Below are 17,950 nucleotides of genomic sequence, written 5' to 3'. Positions count from 1 at the left end.
AAATAATCTAAAGAATCGTTTTCCACAATAAAATGCACTGGAAAATTTCCATGGATGTTAAAGGTTCTAAATGGAACCATTGATGGCAATAAAAAACATTATTTCTAAAAGTGTAATAGTGAGAGAAGGTTCTTTAGATGATTAAAATGTTCTTTACACTCCGGAAAAATGGTTGTTTTGGTTACAATTTGAGTTAAAAATGGTTACAGTTCACAGAAAAGTTGATATTTTATAGCACTTTCTGTAAAAAAAACCCTTTTCTTTTAAAGAAAGTAGCCCAAAAAAACCTTGGAACATTCATCAACCAATAAGAATCAGTATTCAGCACTGAGAATTCAGAAATGTTGTGGCAGAAGAAGATATATTTCACATTGCCATTGTAGAATAATCTTGGGCATCAAGTTTCAACAGTAATAAACAAAGAACAATAGATGTGGAAATATGATTCAAAAAGACGAAGCACACAAACACACACACACACACACACACACACACAGACTACAGCACAAGGGCAGTAACTAAACCATTTTATTAATTTTACATGGCTAGGTCTGATCATACAGATGAAAATATGACTATTTTAGGCCGTTTTTGTGAATGCGAAACAAATGTTGGCAGCATGTTGCCTTGTGCTCTCATCCTCCATCCTGTGTGACTGTCAGCCTCCTGTAAAGACCACAGCGTTTACATTCAGTGCGGTGCCTTTCACATAAACACCACGTTTGTGGCATCGCTTTGATTAGGAGGAGTACCCCAAATCACATTAAAACTTCATTTGTCCTGCGTTTGTTTGTTTGGAGATGTGAACACAAGCAGCGTCATAAGCCACTGGCGTGCCATGCCTACATTTGTTTATGCATGAGAAAAACACCCAAACACCATCCAAAACACCACCTTCCATCGCCACGATCATTAACTGTTTTCTGTTTGGGGGATTTTTGTTCCAGTCACAAGAACAGCTGACTGTTTGTGACCTGATGATAGAGAGACAAACGGACCGGGGCGTTATGAAAGTCATCCGAGTAACTCCTTGGTTTTAGTGGCCAGCTGTTTGTCAATGTCTGCCACGTAACCGTCTGCCATTTGTTGAATCTAGTGATGTTGGACAAAACAAGACAGAACAAATGTAAATGATTATTATTTATACATAAATACCATACAATATTTACACAATCACATATTTGTGTGACTGCAAAAAAATACCTTGTAGGTATTTATATGTTGGTTTATTTAGATTATTAATATATATCCCTTTTTATTATTACTACTACTAGTACTAATGCTAAATTAATTTTTTTAGTAATAATAAAACAATTTATTAGCATCAGTACTAGTACTAATACTAGCTGCTAATTATTGGCTATTTATTAATAGAACAATAATTATTAAAAACATTTAAATTATTTTTATTAACATTTATTTTTATTCATATTCACTGCAACTACTAAACGTACCAGTAATAATCTATATTTAATAATAATAATAAGACTAGTATTAATATTTATAATTATAAGTAATATTATTATATTAATATTTTGAATACTACTATTGCTAAAACATTCTAATTAAAAGGAATAAAACAGCAATTAAAATATTTATAATTATTTACTATTACTAAGGGCTGGGTATTGATTCAGATGTCCCGATTCAAATCGATTCCATTCGGAAAAAAATAACTTTATTCAACAGCACATAATCTCCAAAAATTGCACTACGGTGATGTGGAGAGAAATAGAGGAGAGGAATTGTTGAATAAAGACCTTGACTTGGCAGTCTATGGGACAGCCTCAAGCCTCCCGGTTTTCATTCAAAATATCTTAAATTGTATTCTGAAGACGAACAAAGCTTTTACAGGTTTGGGACGACATAGAGGTAAGTGATTAATGACAACATTATCTTTTGAGAATAAATATTGAATCACTGTCATTAAAAAAAAACAAAAAAGATTAATGGAAAAATCTTTTTTTTTTGCCAAGCTCTACTATTACTATACATTCATATAATATTAATAAAACATGAAATAAGTTATTATTATTATTATTATTATTATTAATTACTACCACAACTACTACTACTCTGAAAATAATATTATTACTAAAACAATAATTAAAAATATACATAATAATAATTATTAAAATTACAACTGCTGCTGCTACTGCTACTTATGATAATAATAAACATGAATTATTAATAAAATAAGTATTAATACTGTATTATTATTATTATTGTTATTTTAATAAATGTAAATGAATATTTATGCATTTATTAATAATAAAACAACAATAATTAAAACATTTAATAATTTATTATTATTAATACTACTACCACTTCTAATAATAATAATGCACATGAATTTATTATTAATTAACAACTATTAATAATTATTATTATTATTGTTACTATTACTACAATTACTACTACTTTCAATACCTTCAAGTTAATAATTTATTTAAAATAAAAATAAAAAATTACTACTATTATTACTACTGATATTAATAAAAAATATATATAATTAATATTTATTTTTATTTTATTTCTTGGTTAATCCTCATTTGTGTCACCTGTTTTTCTACCAAGTGAATGGTATCTTCAGAGACGCTCTCTTTGGACTTCTTCACTCGCGTCACGGCATTGGTCCGTACTTTCCTCAGCGAATCCTTGGCCTTGTTACTGAACTGCTTCGCCACTTTCACCAGATTCTCCCTGTGTTCACGCGTCACCCTGGAAGTCAAACACACGGTTAAACCAACTCATTTAAGATCATAATAATCTCTGAAATGTCTCCAGATCAGTTGTGCTAATTTATCATTTTAGACCAAATGACATTTAGAGAAAGAGTCACGTCATTCAAACAGCTATAAGCACAGTCTTTGAAAATAAACCAAAAAGTCTAACGATAAAAAAACTGTTGTTCTCGCCCAAATTCTGCTGTAGGTGTAGAAGTTTCCCCATCTTATAATTGGCATTTTGCTGCCAGCCATTTGCAAACAGTCCAAGAGTAGTGTCTGTTTACTCTAAACAATGTTCATAATTACTGATTCGGAGCCAATCAAGCCTCCCGCTCTCTTTAGAAATGCAAATGCATGCGAGGAGGCTGTGCTGATTACGGGCGAGACGTTCGGCCCCTCCGAACACGCTGCCAGACGAGCACCTGCTGCTGGAGCTGGAGCTAGAGCGCGCTCTCGTAATCAAACAGTTTTGTGCTTTGTAGAATGAAGGCCGTGCGGCGAGACTCTTTGGCTTGGCAGGGAAGAGCAGTTCAAGACCTCTGCGTTTGCTTCTTTGTGTCACATATAAAAGAGAATATACAGCGAACAGAAGGGAACGTGAAAAATGACAACACAACGCCATCTTAAACACTAACAGAACAGGCGAGTTTTATATATCAGCTGAAAAAGAACAGGATATGACTGGATTGAGATAAAAAGAAACATTATGAAAAGCATGCAGTTGGTGTGTTATGCTATGTGTTTGGAGTGTGTTTTCCAAGGTGTTCCTATGGTGTTGATGATAAAGTGTTCTAGGTGGTTCCTAGGGAGTCACTATACACTTACTAGGGTGTTCTGAATGGCTGCTTTGGAGTGGTTATGCGGTTGATAAGGTGCAGCTACAGTTTGTAGCTGGCACAGTTGATACTAAGGCCCTTTTTACACTAGTGCGTTTTCGTTTTAAAACAGTATTTTAAAATGAATACGATTCTTGTCTACATTGACGTTTTCACTGCATTTTGGAAACGCTTTACACTACACAACCAAAAACGCATGTCACATGACCATTCAGGCAGGTACAACCATAGATATGTAAAGGTAGATTCCCTGTTATTCAGATGGCGGACACGTCTGCGTGCTTGGGGCGGTCGAATTGGGAAACTACCTTTACATATCTATGGGTACAGCTATGAGCATGATGTTATTGTTTACATGTTCGTCAAGGATACAAAGAGCTAATGTGGGCAGCCACACCATTTTCAAAAGTCTCCTTTAAGGTCCGTTTACACTAAAACGCTAGCCCACAGTTTTCAAACTGAAACAAGGGCTGCAACATTTTCAAAAGTCTCAGTTGTCGAGTGTAACCATAGTTAGTAGTGTAACCATGCGTTTTAAAATGAAAACTCACTAGTGTAAACGTAGCCTAAGATGATCTGGATTAGGGCTGTCATGATTATTTGATTCAATTCAAGTACTCTATTAACATACATACCTGAAAAAGGTGACATGGCTCCAAATATAATCCTTGAACTGGGGATTGGGGACTACCCCATCCCCGAATAACATTTTTGAGAATACTATGCCATAAGCTATTCTATTCTGTTTTGTAGTATAAATAATGCGAGAAAATTTTAAAAATAAAAAAAGCACTTAAATAACTGAAAAACTAAGTGTGGAATATTGAACACTTCATGCACTCGACTGTTGCAGATTTAATTGCTTCATAGAGGGGTAGGTGCAAAAAGACTCAATAACCTATTTATTATAATTCATACACTACATGGTTGAGTACACAGCGCATAAGTAAATGATGTGCAAGTACATAGCGTATAGTGTGTCATTTGGGATGCAGTCCTCATTTATTTTTAGATGATCGAATGAAGAGATGATCTGTCCATAGTAAATGCTGCTCCACACAAACAGTGATCATTTACATGTGGGGAGTGTCTCAAAGTCCATCTCAGCATACCGTTGTGAGTTTGGGATTATTATAATGTTCATCTGGGATCAGTGTGCACCATTCTATCATTCTATCAGATCTATAATGTAAATCATTTATAAACCTATGCCAACACAGGAGAATACATAATCTTTCTCAATATGCTAACTTTTCATCTGGCCATAACTTAACTGGCCATATGCACCATTTATATGGGACACTGCCTGGCCAGGATTTTTATATTGCCTAAAACATCCAAAGTAGTCTGACTAATATCGTGTGTATTGTACATCGAGCAAACATGCCGCGTGAGAAGGTGAGTTGTCTGTTATTTCGACTTGAAGTCACTGCGCGCCGATCATTGTGTGACACCAAAATACCGCAAGAGTGATTCGAATGCATAAGGAGCCATCTTCTGTGCTCTCTTTAGCTCTAGTGAATGTCATACAACAGTCGATCTGCAAAGTGAAAACATCAAAAACTTGGATATTTTAGGCAATAAAGGGATCCTGGCAAAGAGGGGTCCTGTAAAAATGGCCCATATGGTCACCCTACGATAACCAAAATAATCATTAGTGACAGCCCTGTTCTGCATTGTTCCTTAGCTGGTCTCCCAGCCCAGTCAAGCATGTTTTCAGCTGGTCTAGGTGGTCTCCAGTCTTAAGATTTAGAAAGTCTTAACTTTCTTAACTTCAGTCTTAACTTAAGAAAAGTGCCAAAAAATCCCTCTAAAACCAAAATGTCCTAAAGCAATGGTTATGCACGCCATAACAAGCTAAAAACACATTAAAGAGACATTAGCATTGCACAGACAACAGGATAAAAATGAGACAGAACGACAGGAAGTGGAGTGAAAGCAAACAAAGCTTGTAGAAAGTGTTGTTAAAAGGAAAGGTGAGAGTGGTCATGGGGATTCAGGCCCTGGGCGGTAAAACACTCACTTGGGAACAGGCACCCTGATGATAGTGCCCTCCACCTCCGGGTTGAGTCCCATGCTGCTGTCTTGTAAGGCACGGGTGACGGCTGCCGTGGCCTGAGGACACATCGCACACACACACACACACACACACACACATCAGAGCTAATGACAGCCAGCTGGGCTTGTGGTACCTGCTGCAAAACTTCACACACCCTTTGCATCTCTCCAGCCCTCATATCTCACAAGACCACCCCCTTCCAGATCAGTGGAGTATCCCAGCCCTGGGCCCTTTGATCCAGAAGGAGCTGGGCAGCATCTCCCCATTATGGAGCTCCAGAGAGCGAGGTAGAGGGGTGGAGCGTGTGGTGTAGCAAGCGCCGTAGGGCACTGTCAGCGCCTGATCCAGTGGGACGGCGCTGAGAGGTTGCAGTGCAGGGCCATGACCCACCGTGACCCTGTGTCGGGGGTTTTTGCCTGTTCACCTCATCTCCTGTGGCCAGACTAGCTTGAGATTACACTCTGAACTTACATGCATGCAGTCTAGTGTGTATACATCATAGTGGATTTAGTTTGTTTAGACTGGAATACTAGTGCATACTGCACAGTATTTACTGTATATGCCTAATATTACATAAAACAGCATGTGAAGTAGTATGCAACAACAAACGTTTAGCACAGTATTGTGCTATAAAGTTCTCCCATTACCACATTGCATGTTCAATTTTGTGTATTTTGCATACACACTGTATACACAAGTTTCAGGAGTGACAACTGGATTTAAATATGGGACTGAATCCCCTAAATTATCATTTTGTGTTTGTATGGAACAGAACTGGTACCATGCCAGGTGTCTCACATGTTTGGTATCCAAAGGCTATTTGCAGAGTACGCTCCACTTATTATAAGCGCATTGGGCCTGTTGTTTGGGCTCAGGTCATAACTTGATCAAGTTTATGGAGTTAATAATGTAGGCAAGCATGTCACAGTTTTTTGCCATGTGGATAATTTGATTTGATTTGAGGAATTATGGGTGTCTTCTTATTAGTTTTTTTTTTTTTCTAGGAAGATCTGGCAACATTTATGAGTCAAAACATACCCTGTTATTTTATTGCCCCACACGTATAGAAGACAGAACTCTGATACGTGTTTAAGTAAATCTGAATCAGACTCAGTAACCGTGAGTCATTTTTTACTTCTGTTTGAAGTTAACTTTGAAATTTTATATTGCAGTAATGAAAACAGTTTTAGTTTCATGCAATTTACATCAGTCTATTTACTGACTGGTTATTCATATGTCAGTGTGCAAATAAAGATACATATTCACCATAGAATTTTGTTGTACAAATTAATAATTGAACTATACAATTATGACTTATACAGTTAACTTTTTTCTTCTCCAAACAAAAAGAAACAAGCAAAAAAGTATACACGCAAGTGCTGCACACAAATTCCTCTGATGTTAGTATGCATTTCTTGTGAGGTCTGACTCACTTACAGGCATTGTGTGCATGTGCTTTCTCTCTGATCGTCATCAGCCATCATTACTTCCTGGTGGTTCATAACTTTACGGTAAAACCCGTATTGTTCTGTTTAGTATGTAAAAAAAACAACAATCTGTATCCCCATGTACTTGTGTTTAAACAGAGAATTGGGTTCAAAGTCAACTTGAAAAACCGTGGGCAAAAAAATCCTAATTTTCTTAATGATTCTGGATACCACACAGGCACACGGAGAGTGAAAGCTAATGACACACACAACAGCCACTGGGGTTTCTCAACAAGGCTGCACCTTCCCTGGCCCTTTAATGAATGACTGGAAAACAACTTCTCAGAGAGTGTGTAATGGATTAGAACAATCATAAAGCTGTTTGCTTTTGGCCCGGGCCACTCACCTCTGTGTTTTTTTTTGCAGGACTGTTAGGTAATGGCCAGTTTCTCCTGACACCGTAAATTGCCGCATATGGTATTAGGGTCATCTGAGCATAAAATCTGACCCCTTAATACTGTGCAGGATCTTTTTTTAGTATTATGTTAACATAGAGCTGATGAATAGAAAGGCAAACCCATTTGCAAATGGTTAATTGTAACATCAATAACAGCACCCCAGCTGTTGTTAACGAAAGGGAAAATTAAATTTAGTCATATTTCTGTATTCTTTACATGGCTCTCCGTAACGCTTTATTCTGATTGGACAGTTACAGCATTCAGATGTTTTTGTATAATGACTTCTTGGGCCCTATTTTAACGATCTAAGCACATGATCTAAACTAAAGCACTCAGGGCAGGTGCACTCAGGGCAGGTGCACTCAGGGCAGGTGCACTCAGGGCGTGTCCGAATCCACTTTTGCTAGTTTAACGGCGGGAAAACATTCGGCGCACCCAGGCGCAAGGTTTAAATGAGTTGTCCCCATTCTCTGGGTGTTTTTTGGGCGTAACGTACAATAAACCAATCAGAGTCTCATTTCCCATCCCCTTTAAATAATTAAATAACTTAAATAAAAATAGTTATAGTACACATAAAATACAATGCTAAAACTTAAATTTACATTATTTGTTTATTTATAATTTCATATAATTTTTTGCATTTTCAAATCTAAAATCAGCAGGTTGCTGGCAATTATATATATGCGCTGCTGACTGAAACGCGAAAGTGAATGAAATTTCATAGTTTTGCTGTGAAACTGGCAGTGCATAGTATAGATTTATGCTTCCGTCTGAATGTAAATCTTATACAGCTTTATAGTTGCTTGTTATAAAACGGTGATTATGCATAAATAGTGGTCAACCATGTCGGTATGCAAAGGAGTGGTCTAAATATATTTACGCAGCGCATTTTTTATTTTGGTCAGGCATGAACATCTGCACACCACTTAGGCGCATCCCTGAATGGAATAGAATACAATATAATATGTAATATAATAAATTAACGTTGTAATATTATTGAAGTGTTTTTGATCAACTGATGTATTGTAATGGACTACACAGGAGCTTCAAGCCAAAACCACCATGTATCACCTTTAGGGTGATGCAAAACCCCTGTGCCTTGGTTTTGATCATCCTATAAAGGTTAGTTTTGCAATAATGACTGGCTAACTATACATTATCCCTTACATACATGCAATCTTTGGCTTGAAGTCTCCCAGGATGGATGGCGATGGTAGATTGGTGGGTTTTAGAGCCACCAGGAAACTAGAGACTTTGGTATTGAGTGGACATAGGCCAAGAAGTGAGAGCATTAATCTCATTAGGGTTATCTGAACATCAGGCAGAGAGAACTCATATATATCAATGGAGAGAGTGTGGTGATGGGAGGAGGAGGAGGAGGAGGAGGAGAGGAAAAGCAGAAAGACACCGACCTCATAAGACACAGAAAAGAGAGGGAGATATCACACATTAACTCAGGTCTAAGTTCCAGAGGCCACTTTGCGGTCATTTCCTGGCCTGACAGCTAACCACAGAGTCTTGGCCTATGTTTCAATCGTTCTCCAAGAACAAAGGGCTTCCCCCAACCATCAATCAATTTCTCTGAAACCAGGCTGGAAAGAGTCCATCACACTCAGGTTTCAGTAGGAGAAAGAGTGTGTTTTTGGTGTGTGTGCTTGACATTGCATGCAAACAGTATGGAGTGAGAAGTTCTGCAAGGAAGCCCTCTGTAGTTTGGTTCTGTACCTCTGGGAAGCCAGTCATGTTGACCACAAGTAGCTGAGGAGACTTCATGGATATCTGGCCCAGCTGGTTGAGTGGAAATTTGCCATCCTTTGTGGTGACTGTAATGTGGTCCAGCGCACCTGAGAACACAAGAACACAATCCTTTGTTAACCAGTGTGTTTCTCCACAATTTTTGAGTGATTCAACCATTTGCCAATTAAAATAGAAAATAAAAAACTCGGTACAGTTTCATAACACCTCCTTATTATTAGACGTAATAGGAAAATTTGGTCATACTTTAGTTTGGGACCAATTCTCACCATTAACTAGTACTTTTTCCCTCAATAAACTCCTAATTTTCTGCTTAGTAACTCTTTCCCCACCACTGATGAGTTATCTCGTCATTTAGAAGACAACGCTTCCCTGCAATTGACAGTTTTTGACAAAAATGCGATTTTCTCAGCTTTTTGCTCCAAATCATCCATTTTTATGAAGTGTTGATAAAAAAAAGAATGCTTAAAGATAGAAAGCAATATTTTTTTGTTTAAACGTAGAGGCTCTTATCTTTATTTTGTCGATTGCATATTCAAATATTCATACAGCAAAATATACCGGAGTCCATCAAATTTGAGTCAAAAATCATCAAAATCGCTGGCGGTGGCTGGCAACATTTTTCAAAACTACTGGCAGGGAAAGAGTTAATAGGCAGACGTTAAGTTTAGGGATGAGGTAGGATTAGGATATCTAAAATACAGTCATGCAGAATAAGACATTAATATGTGCTTTATTAGTCCTAATAAACAGCAAATATTCTAGTAATAGGAATGCTAATAAGCAACTAGTTGATGGTGAGAATTTGTGAGAATTTGGCTGAAATCCAAAATGTTTCTCTTTACTGAAAGTGAAAAGCATCAAAAATCACAATTAATCAGAGTGTATGTGATTGTTTGATATACAGTTATTAGCCATGGCATACAGGACCAATGAAAGCGGTCCAATGAGTTAGCGACAAAAATGGAAAGTAAGCAACTGACAAGATGTTGTGCATTGTTGCTGAAACTCAAAGAGTAAAGGCAATAACAACACCGAGGTCATGGGATCCATTCTCAGGAAATTCATGAACCGAAAAAAAGAATGTTTCTGAACTCTAGAATGTTTCGACTGTTTTTGTTCATACAATGCCCAAAACAACGCTGTATGTACCATTGTATGTACAAAAAAACAGACATTTTTCAAAATGCCACAGAAGAAAGAATGTCAGGTTTGGAATGATGTGTAAGGCTGGGGGAACTATCCCTTCAAGAAAAACAAATGCAATAACTACCTCCACTATCTGTCAACTAGACACTTGCCTGCATTCTGGATCCATTCCCAACCAGCCTAAAAGGTTGCAAAAGAAAAGGCACTTTTCGATGTCTGTTGTGACGACACGTCTCGCTTTCCTTGAGGGATGAAAGCACCCATTCCTTTCTCTCCAGACAGAAAACCAGAGCATTTCGCCAGCATGTCTCCTTCCCTCATCTGCCTTACCTCACACAGCAGTGTTTCTGTCTCCCACCCTTTGTCCCCAGTCTAACCTTACTTTATCCCACACTTCTTAAAGACTTGAGAACAGCTGAGACGCACCTTTGATCTTTCAGAACCTGCATGTGCCTTTCTGACCAAAGAAAACACTTGAGAACTTCAAATTCTCTATCTATGCACCATTCTGCCATTCAGTTGAACAGTAACATCTAAGAAGAGCATACTTCAGCTTCTGTCCAATCTCTAAGGAACTGAACAGTGCATATGGTGCCCAACCCTCAATCTCAAATTGGGCCAGGATCCCACCTCAGTTTGTGTGTGTGTGCTACCTGGAAGCCTTCACATCTGCTAACGCTTCCATGAAACATATAGCTGTTTCCTCCACTAAAGATCCATGAAGTTTAACAGGGAAGCTATTAGCCAAATGTGCTCTTTATGGTCATGATACCACCTGCTGCCCTGGCAGTTTCAAAAACATAAAGTTTAGTCAATATTCAGAAGCAACACTGGCTTGGTTTTTGATTTGCGTTCTTGCAGATGAACCACAAACATGACGACTGTTTAAGCCTTTAGTTGGAAACACCGAACCGATGAGGTGTTTGGAAAAATACAAATGTCTCTGTGAAGCAATGTCCTCTGACGGCAGATTTATCTGGAACAAGAGATGGTATATTTGTGGAGATCCAAACGTAAGCGTTCAATCCTATAGATGACAGACCGACAGGCCGTAATCCTCATGTTGTGTGCCCAGACACAGGGTCACCACATTAATCCTGCACTGCGCAACCTCATTCCCCCAGCCAAGGTGATTCTCCTGTCCTTCACAATAAACTAGCTGCTTAACTAAATCCAGATGAGTCCGTCATTTGCTTAAAAGAACGTCATTTGATTCTTCTCACTGAGCTTCCATATTTGCTCCAAGGAACCAAGCTGGAGCAAGGAGGGAAGGACCGGCAAGTCAAGAGGTCAAAGGAAAGAGCATGGACTCCACAACCACAAGTCCCAAATGCCCAGCTGCTGCGTCTTTTGGGATTGAGCTAGAGTGAACGGGGTTGACCTGGATGTACTTTAGGAAGTAGGATCGCAAACAGGGTGACCCCACCTTTTTTCGGAACAATGGTCACGGCCAGAACGTGCAAAGGTGGATTGTTGTGCATTGATCCTCATGGGAGGACAAGGCAACACAATACTACTCTAGCCTTGTGTAACCTCAACATGACATTGATAATGCAGATCAGGGCTCTTAATGTCCTGTCCTGGAGGGCCAACAACCGGTTTAGTTTAGTTTTGACCCTAACACCCGAACAAGTTAATAAAGGTGTGGTGAATTGCTTGCAAATTATAGATAGGTGGGTTAAATTAGGCACTGGCCCTCCAGGAATTGAGCTTGCGAGCACTGATGTAGCAAGGTTGAAATCAGTGACACCAAACAGCACTGGATCTTGTGTCTTATAATTGAATCTGATGCACAATAGTTAAGTATATATGAGAATGTGATCCTATACGAGAGAAGCTTTTCAGTAAATAAAGCTTCTTATGGCTTCAGAAGTCACATTTATTTCTGTGATTCCTTAATTCTCTGATTCAATTGCTTGTTCACTTTATTACTCAAAAATCAAGAAAGGCTTAATGGAAATGCAGTATATTAAAACCTTTGATTAAAACTTAATTAAAATAATAAAATAATGTTGTTTTTGCAGCATTATTGTCTAGCTTTAAACATTACGAATTCTCATTAAATCAAATAAATAAATAAATATAGTAAGTCATCAAAAGGCAAACAATGTCTTCGATTTAGGATAAGATTTTGTGCATGCATTTAATTATATTATCCATATCTGAAATTAATTGAAATTTAAGAAAATGGAATTAAATTAAAAATTTCTACTACTATATATGTACTATAATACATTGTATAAATGATCAATAAATGTCATTTACATGATCATACATCAAACATGAGGTATAATATGATGGACATTAACTGCTTTGAAAGTACTGAACTTTTAAACTTGGATAAATCTATAGAGAAATAATTTTATTCTACACATCGCTGACTTAATTGGCATAATTTGTCCAAATTAAGTTTGTAATTCCTCTGTTGTGTGCCTGTGTGAATGGCTTCCAGTGGTCAAAAAGCAGCCAGATGGTGTAGTGACAACATTTACCAGTGGGGGCTAACTAGTGTAACCAGTTACAGGTTAAAAAGCACAGGATTGCCTGTGTGTCAGTGTCTGTGTGTCCTGACCTGGGGATGTGCGAATGCTGAGGCTGCGGCTGAAATCTTCTTTCAGAGTAGTCAGGACAGCAGCCATGTCTTCCTTCACCTCCTCCAGGCTGATGATATCCTCCACCAACGCCGCATTGATGTTCACTTTAGCTGTCTGCCCTTTTGCTTTTGCTAACATATAAAAAGCAACAAAGAAGAAAGAAACATTAATGTCTTCAAAAGAAGAGCAGGAGATAGATATGAAAGACTGTGACCAGCATGCTGGCTGATTGTCTTAGCAATTACAAATGAAAGCAGGATTTCAGACGGGAAAAGAGGGAATCTCTCCTCCCTTCATATGGGCTCTAAACCCACTTGAGTGAACCTAAACAAGCACGGCTATGGGAAACAAACACAATATCACTTCTACCCCTATGTTGGATGTTCTTTGTTGTGGCTCTGTGAGGGATGAGTAGCGGCTGTGCTCCACTCACCTTTACTCTTCTTGGTGGCATAATGCCGGACATGATTGGGCAGGACTGTGGGACAGCTCGCGTGAGGCAGAGAGGGGACTCTTGAACTGGTCACCAGCGGGGTCCTCGAAACGGAGGGCAGAAATCTGCACAGTACTGGTCGCAGGAGGTTAAGATGACTCAATGCCATGTCTGTGGTCACAATACCATGGAGAGAAAATGATTTATGCAAGGATGATAAACACATACAGCAACTTTACATTAAATATAGATAATGAGAAAAATAAAAAGAGTAAAACACATTAGCAACAACACAATGTTGCCACCAGGGGGCGTCTGTAAAATTAAAAAATAAAAAAAGACCTCTACAGAGATGGACAAGAAAACCATCAGTTTCATCAACAGAGTCAAACTGAACTCAAAAGCATAGCTGTACTTTCTGAAATAGCGTGATTGTCCTTTCAGCACAAATACAAGTGGATGACAAACAACAAATAAAGAGTGTTCGAGATAAAGAATAGAAATAATTCTTTAAAATGTATGTGCAAAGTTTACAGAAATTAATTTACTTTATGTTGGTTTTATATACAAACTATTATATACATTTTAAAGGCATTTAACTTTAATGGCTCTGATGTAATTCCACTGTGAACGTGTTTCACTGTCTAATTTTTAATTATTGCTCTTATTGTCATAAAAGCTCAAATTACTTCTATTTTAAAAGACGTATTGACCTTGACAGACAGTTGTGAGGGTCCGAGGGGGTTTGTGATATATAATTTAGTTGCACGACATCACTTTGATCAGGAGAAAAAAAAGCATATTTTTAATATATTATTAATATGTATATCCCCCCCAAAAAATAATTAAAAATTGTAATTATTCAAGTAATTGTATTTATGAATTGCGTTTTGATTATTTTTCTTTATTCAATTTAATTGTAATTGTGTTTTTTAGTTGCATTAGTTAATTGTTATAATAAAATATTAATTTTATAATTAAAATTTTGTCATTAATTTAATATAAAAAAAATATATGTAATATATATGTAATACATTTTTTATGACAATTTAGCAATCTAGTATGTTTTTATCATGTTGCTAGTGTTTTGTGTTTCTTCCTGGCTCGAGTCAAAAAAGTCCATCCCTGAGTTTCTATTATATTCTAGTCGCTTGATATGTCTCAGGACTTTTCTTCAAATGTAAGTTTAGACATTTATCCACCTTGTTTATAATCCGCCTGGTGAAAATGGTAAGTCTGATGGTTTATTAAAGTAATAGCACAACTCCCCTGCAGCCGCACGAGTTGACGTATCATTCCTGTCCGCAGCACAAACAGTGCTGAGTGTAATACTCAGGGTTAGGGCAGTGCTCCTCAATCCTGGTCCTGGAGGTCCCCCAACACTGCACATTAGGGATGTCTGCTTAATCGAACACATCTGATTCAACTCATCAGCTCATTATCGGAGACTCCGAGTCCTGCAATGTGTGTGTCACTGCCACTTCGTTTAGTAGCATAAATCTTCAAACGCTGGTTGTTTATCAGCGTGGACTGTAACAGCAGCGCTGTTCTGCAGGTGCTCTGGAACAAGCTCGCTCATGGGTTGCTTGCGCCTCTGTCATTGGGTCTTTGTTTTGTCTAGCGTGAGCTATCCCGCTAGTCAAAATACAGCCTGGCTTCTGCTTCTCTAAAGGATAGAGACTGAAACAAGTTTTTGGCCGTGTGTTTTTACAGTTGCTGTGATAAAGATAAGTTCGTGGCACGGGTCTAACAGCAGCCGCTGCAGCTTTCCCCCAAACACGCACAAGCTGAGATTTTTATCGGCTCTTGACGATGCTTGTTGCAGGTTCAATGGGAGCCGCAGCTGTTCTGGTTAGACGCAGATCAAAAAAATGAAAAGCGTGACTCTTCTTGTCGTCCTTAGGAGATGGGAGTTGTCCGACACGGGGTGTGGATGGAGAAAGAGATGATGGCAGTTTTTAGAGAGGCCTTCAAGCAGAAAAACTGTTGCACAGGTGGTCTGTGGGTTACATTGCGCTGGTAGGAATGAGAGCGGTTGGCTCCCCTCATGAGAGAAATGTTTACAGTGTGAACTCTTACAGTTCTTACTGTGAAAACTGAGACCGTGTTGCATATCGCTCGGGTTTCAGTAATAAAAACCAGTGGATGGATTTCAAGAAGTTTAAGCCAGTGCATGAAAACTGACATTGTGCAGTAACTGTATTTCAAAGCTTTTTAATTAAAGGCATAACTCACCCAAAAAGAAAGAGCATGTCATTATTTATTTACCCTCATTTATTCACCTTCATTTCATCTGTTGAACACTTACAGGTGGTGTTTAGCAGAATGCTCCTGCTGCTCTTTTACAATGCAAGTGAGGGCTGTTGAGGGAATAGTTCACCCAAAAATGAAAGTTTGCTGAAAATGTACTCACCTTCAGGCCATCCAAGATGTAGATGAGTTTGTTTCTTGATCAGAATTGGAGAAATGTAGCATTTCGTCACTTGATCACCAGTTCATCCTCTGCAGTGAATGGGTGCCGTCAGAATGAGTCCAAACAGCTGATAAAACATCCACACCGGGTGAACTACTCCTTTAACAATCCTTGGTCACCATTCATTAGAATTGTATGGAAAAGAGCAGCGTGTACATTCTGTTATTCTCTTATTGTTTAACCAGCAAAATTAAATGAGGGATTAAATAATGACATGATATTACCTTTTCGGTGGGCTATACCTTTAATAAAAAAACCTGGAAATACAGTTGTTGCAAAAATATATATATACACAGTGGGTACGAAAAGTATTCAGACCCCCTTCAATTTTTCACAAAATATCCTGGACGAAAACCTTCTCCAGAGTGCTCCGGACCTCAGACTGGGCCGAAGGTTCACCTTCCAACGAGACAATGACCCTAAGCACACAGCTAAAATAACTGTGGATTCACAACATCTCTGTGACCGTTCTTGAATGGCCCAGCCAGAGCTCTGACTTAAACTCAATGAGCATCTCTGGAGAGACCTGAAAATGGCTGTCCACCAACGTTTACCATCCAACCTGACAGAACTGGAGAGGATCTGCAAGGAGGAATGACAGAGGATCCCCAAATCCAGGGGTGAAAAACTTGTTGCATCTTTCCCAAAAAGACTCCTGGCTGTATATGATAAAAAGGTGCTTCTACTAAATACTGAGCAAAGGGTCTGAATACTTAAGACCATGTGATATTTCAGTTTTTCTTTTTTAATAAATGTGCAAAAATGTCAACAATTCTGTGTTTTTCTGTCAATATGGAGTGCTGTGTGTACATTAAAGAGGAAAAAACTTAAGTGATTTTAGCAAATGGCTGCAATATAACAAAGAGTGAAAAATTTAAAGGGGTCTGAATACTTTCCATACGCACTGTGTGTGTGTGTGTGTGTATATATAGTATGGTATTTATGTCCCAAAAGTCAAAATTATGTAAAAAAAAAAAAAAAAATGTATCACACCAAATGTTTATTCAAGCCATTATTAAAGAATCATATTTTTTTATGTATTTTTGGATTAATTTATTGTTATTATGAAATATATAAATTTATAAATGATGAATAAATAAATAAATGAAATGAGGTACATTAATAATGATATAATATGAGCTATGTCTTTAATTAAACAGCCTTAAAATAGAGAGTTGCTGCAAAACAACAAAAACAACAAATAAAAAAGATAATAATAATAATAATCATGTCCAGTTATTTATTTTATAAAACTGATTGAACCGTGTTCATTTTACAAATATTCTATTTCTTAATCATTTGAAATGCTTTTATTTTAATTTCTATAATGTATGGTCAGAGCATTCATGTTATTTTTCAGTTTCTTTTATTAAATCTAAAATCTACAGGCATAGCTTATTAAATAGTATTATATTTTGCATACAGTGATGAGAAGGAAGTGGTTTTAAGTGTATGATCCATCATTTATCAGAGCAAAACACTTAAAAGTGAACATTTAAAGAACAGAAGCTTGAGTTGATGACAAAGTTAAATAATTCATCATCTTAGTGGCAACCTATAACAAGACCTTAACCAGTGCTATATGGATATTATGTTCTGAAACTAAAACAACAACACGTGCTTTCCTTTGCCGTTTACTTCTTTATGCCCTGTGGTATTAATAACAATGTTTCCGAGCATTACCCAAGAAATGATTTAAATGGACACGATTTTTCTTTTTCTCTCAGCACAGACAGGCTGTTCATTTGACGTCAGGTCAAGTCTGCATTAGCACACTGTAGTACAGAACATGTAACTTTACTCCAAGCATTGAAAATACAGAAACCCATACATTGCTACAAACATAAACATACACAGCGAGTACAAATACATTCATCCCGCTAACGTAGATAACAACACAAGTGTTATTCAGACATACTCACTTTTCTCATGTAGAAAAATGTGTCTTAGCAGGCATGGCTTGTAACAGTCCCTTTTTGACAACACGGGCAGCTCAAGGGCACACGTCATCGCATTTTAGTGTTCTGCGTCATCAAA

At 37.7% G+C, this 17,950-nt stretch overlaps 1 protein-coding gene across 2 annotated transcripts; it reads right to left on the bottom strand.

The window, feature by feature from the left end:
• Positions 1-510: 510 nt before the first annotated feature.
• Positions 511-17,945, bottom strand: LOC113109680 (ribosome-recycling factor, mitochondrial-like). Of its 2 annotated transcripts, none has more exons than XM_026273403.1 (7): positions 17,836-17,945; positions 13,441-13,611; positions 12,986-13,138; positions 9,235-9,353; positions 5,589-5,680; positions 2,562-2,721; positions 511-1,092 (listed from the first exon to the last, which is right to left on the bottom strand). In XM_026273403.1, the coding sequence occupies exons 1-7, from the start codon at positions 17,921-17,923 to the stop codon at positions 1,015-1,017; spliced, it is 861 nt and encodes a 286-aa protein (XP_026129188.1). In that variant the 5' UTR covers positions 17,924-17,945; the 3' UTR covers positions 511-1,014. The 2 variants fall into 2 exon arrangements, with proteins under 2 accessions (XP_026129188.1, XP_026129189.1); XM_026273404.1 differs by lacking the exon at positions 17,836-17,945 and adding an exon at positions 15,854-15,907.
• Positions 17,946-17,950: the final 5 nt, after the last annotated feature.

The sequence above is a fragment of the Carassius auratus genome, chromosome 10 (assembly GCF_003368295.1).
Source record: "Carassius auratus strain Wakin chromosome 10, ASM336829v1, whole genome shotgun sequence".
Lineage (NCBI taxonomy): Eukaryota > Metazoa > Chordata > Actinopteri > Cypriniformes > Cyprinidae > Carassius > Carassius auratus.
Note: the sequence above shows the minus strand (reverse complement) of the source record. Positions and strands in the feature narration are given on the sequence as shown.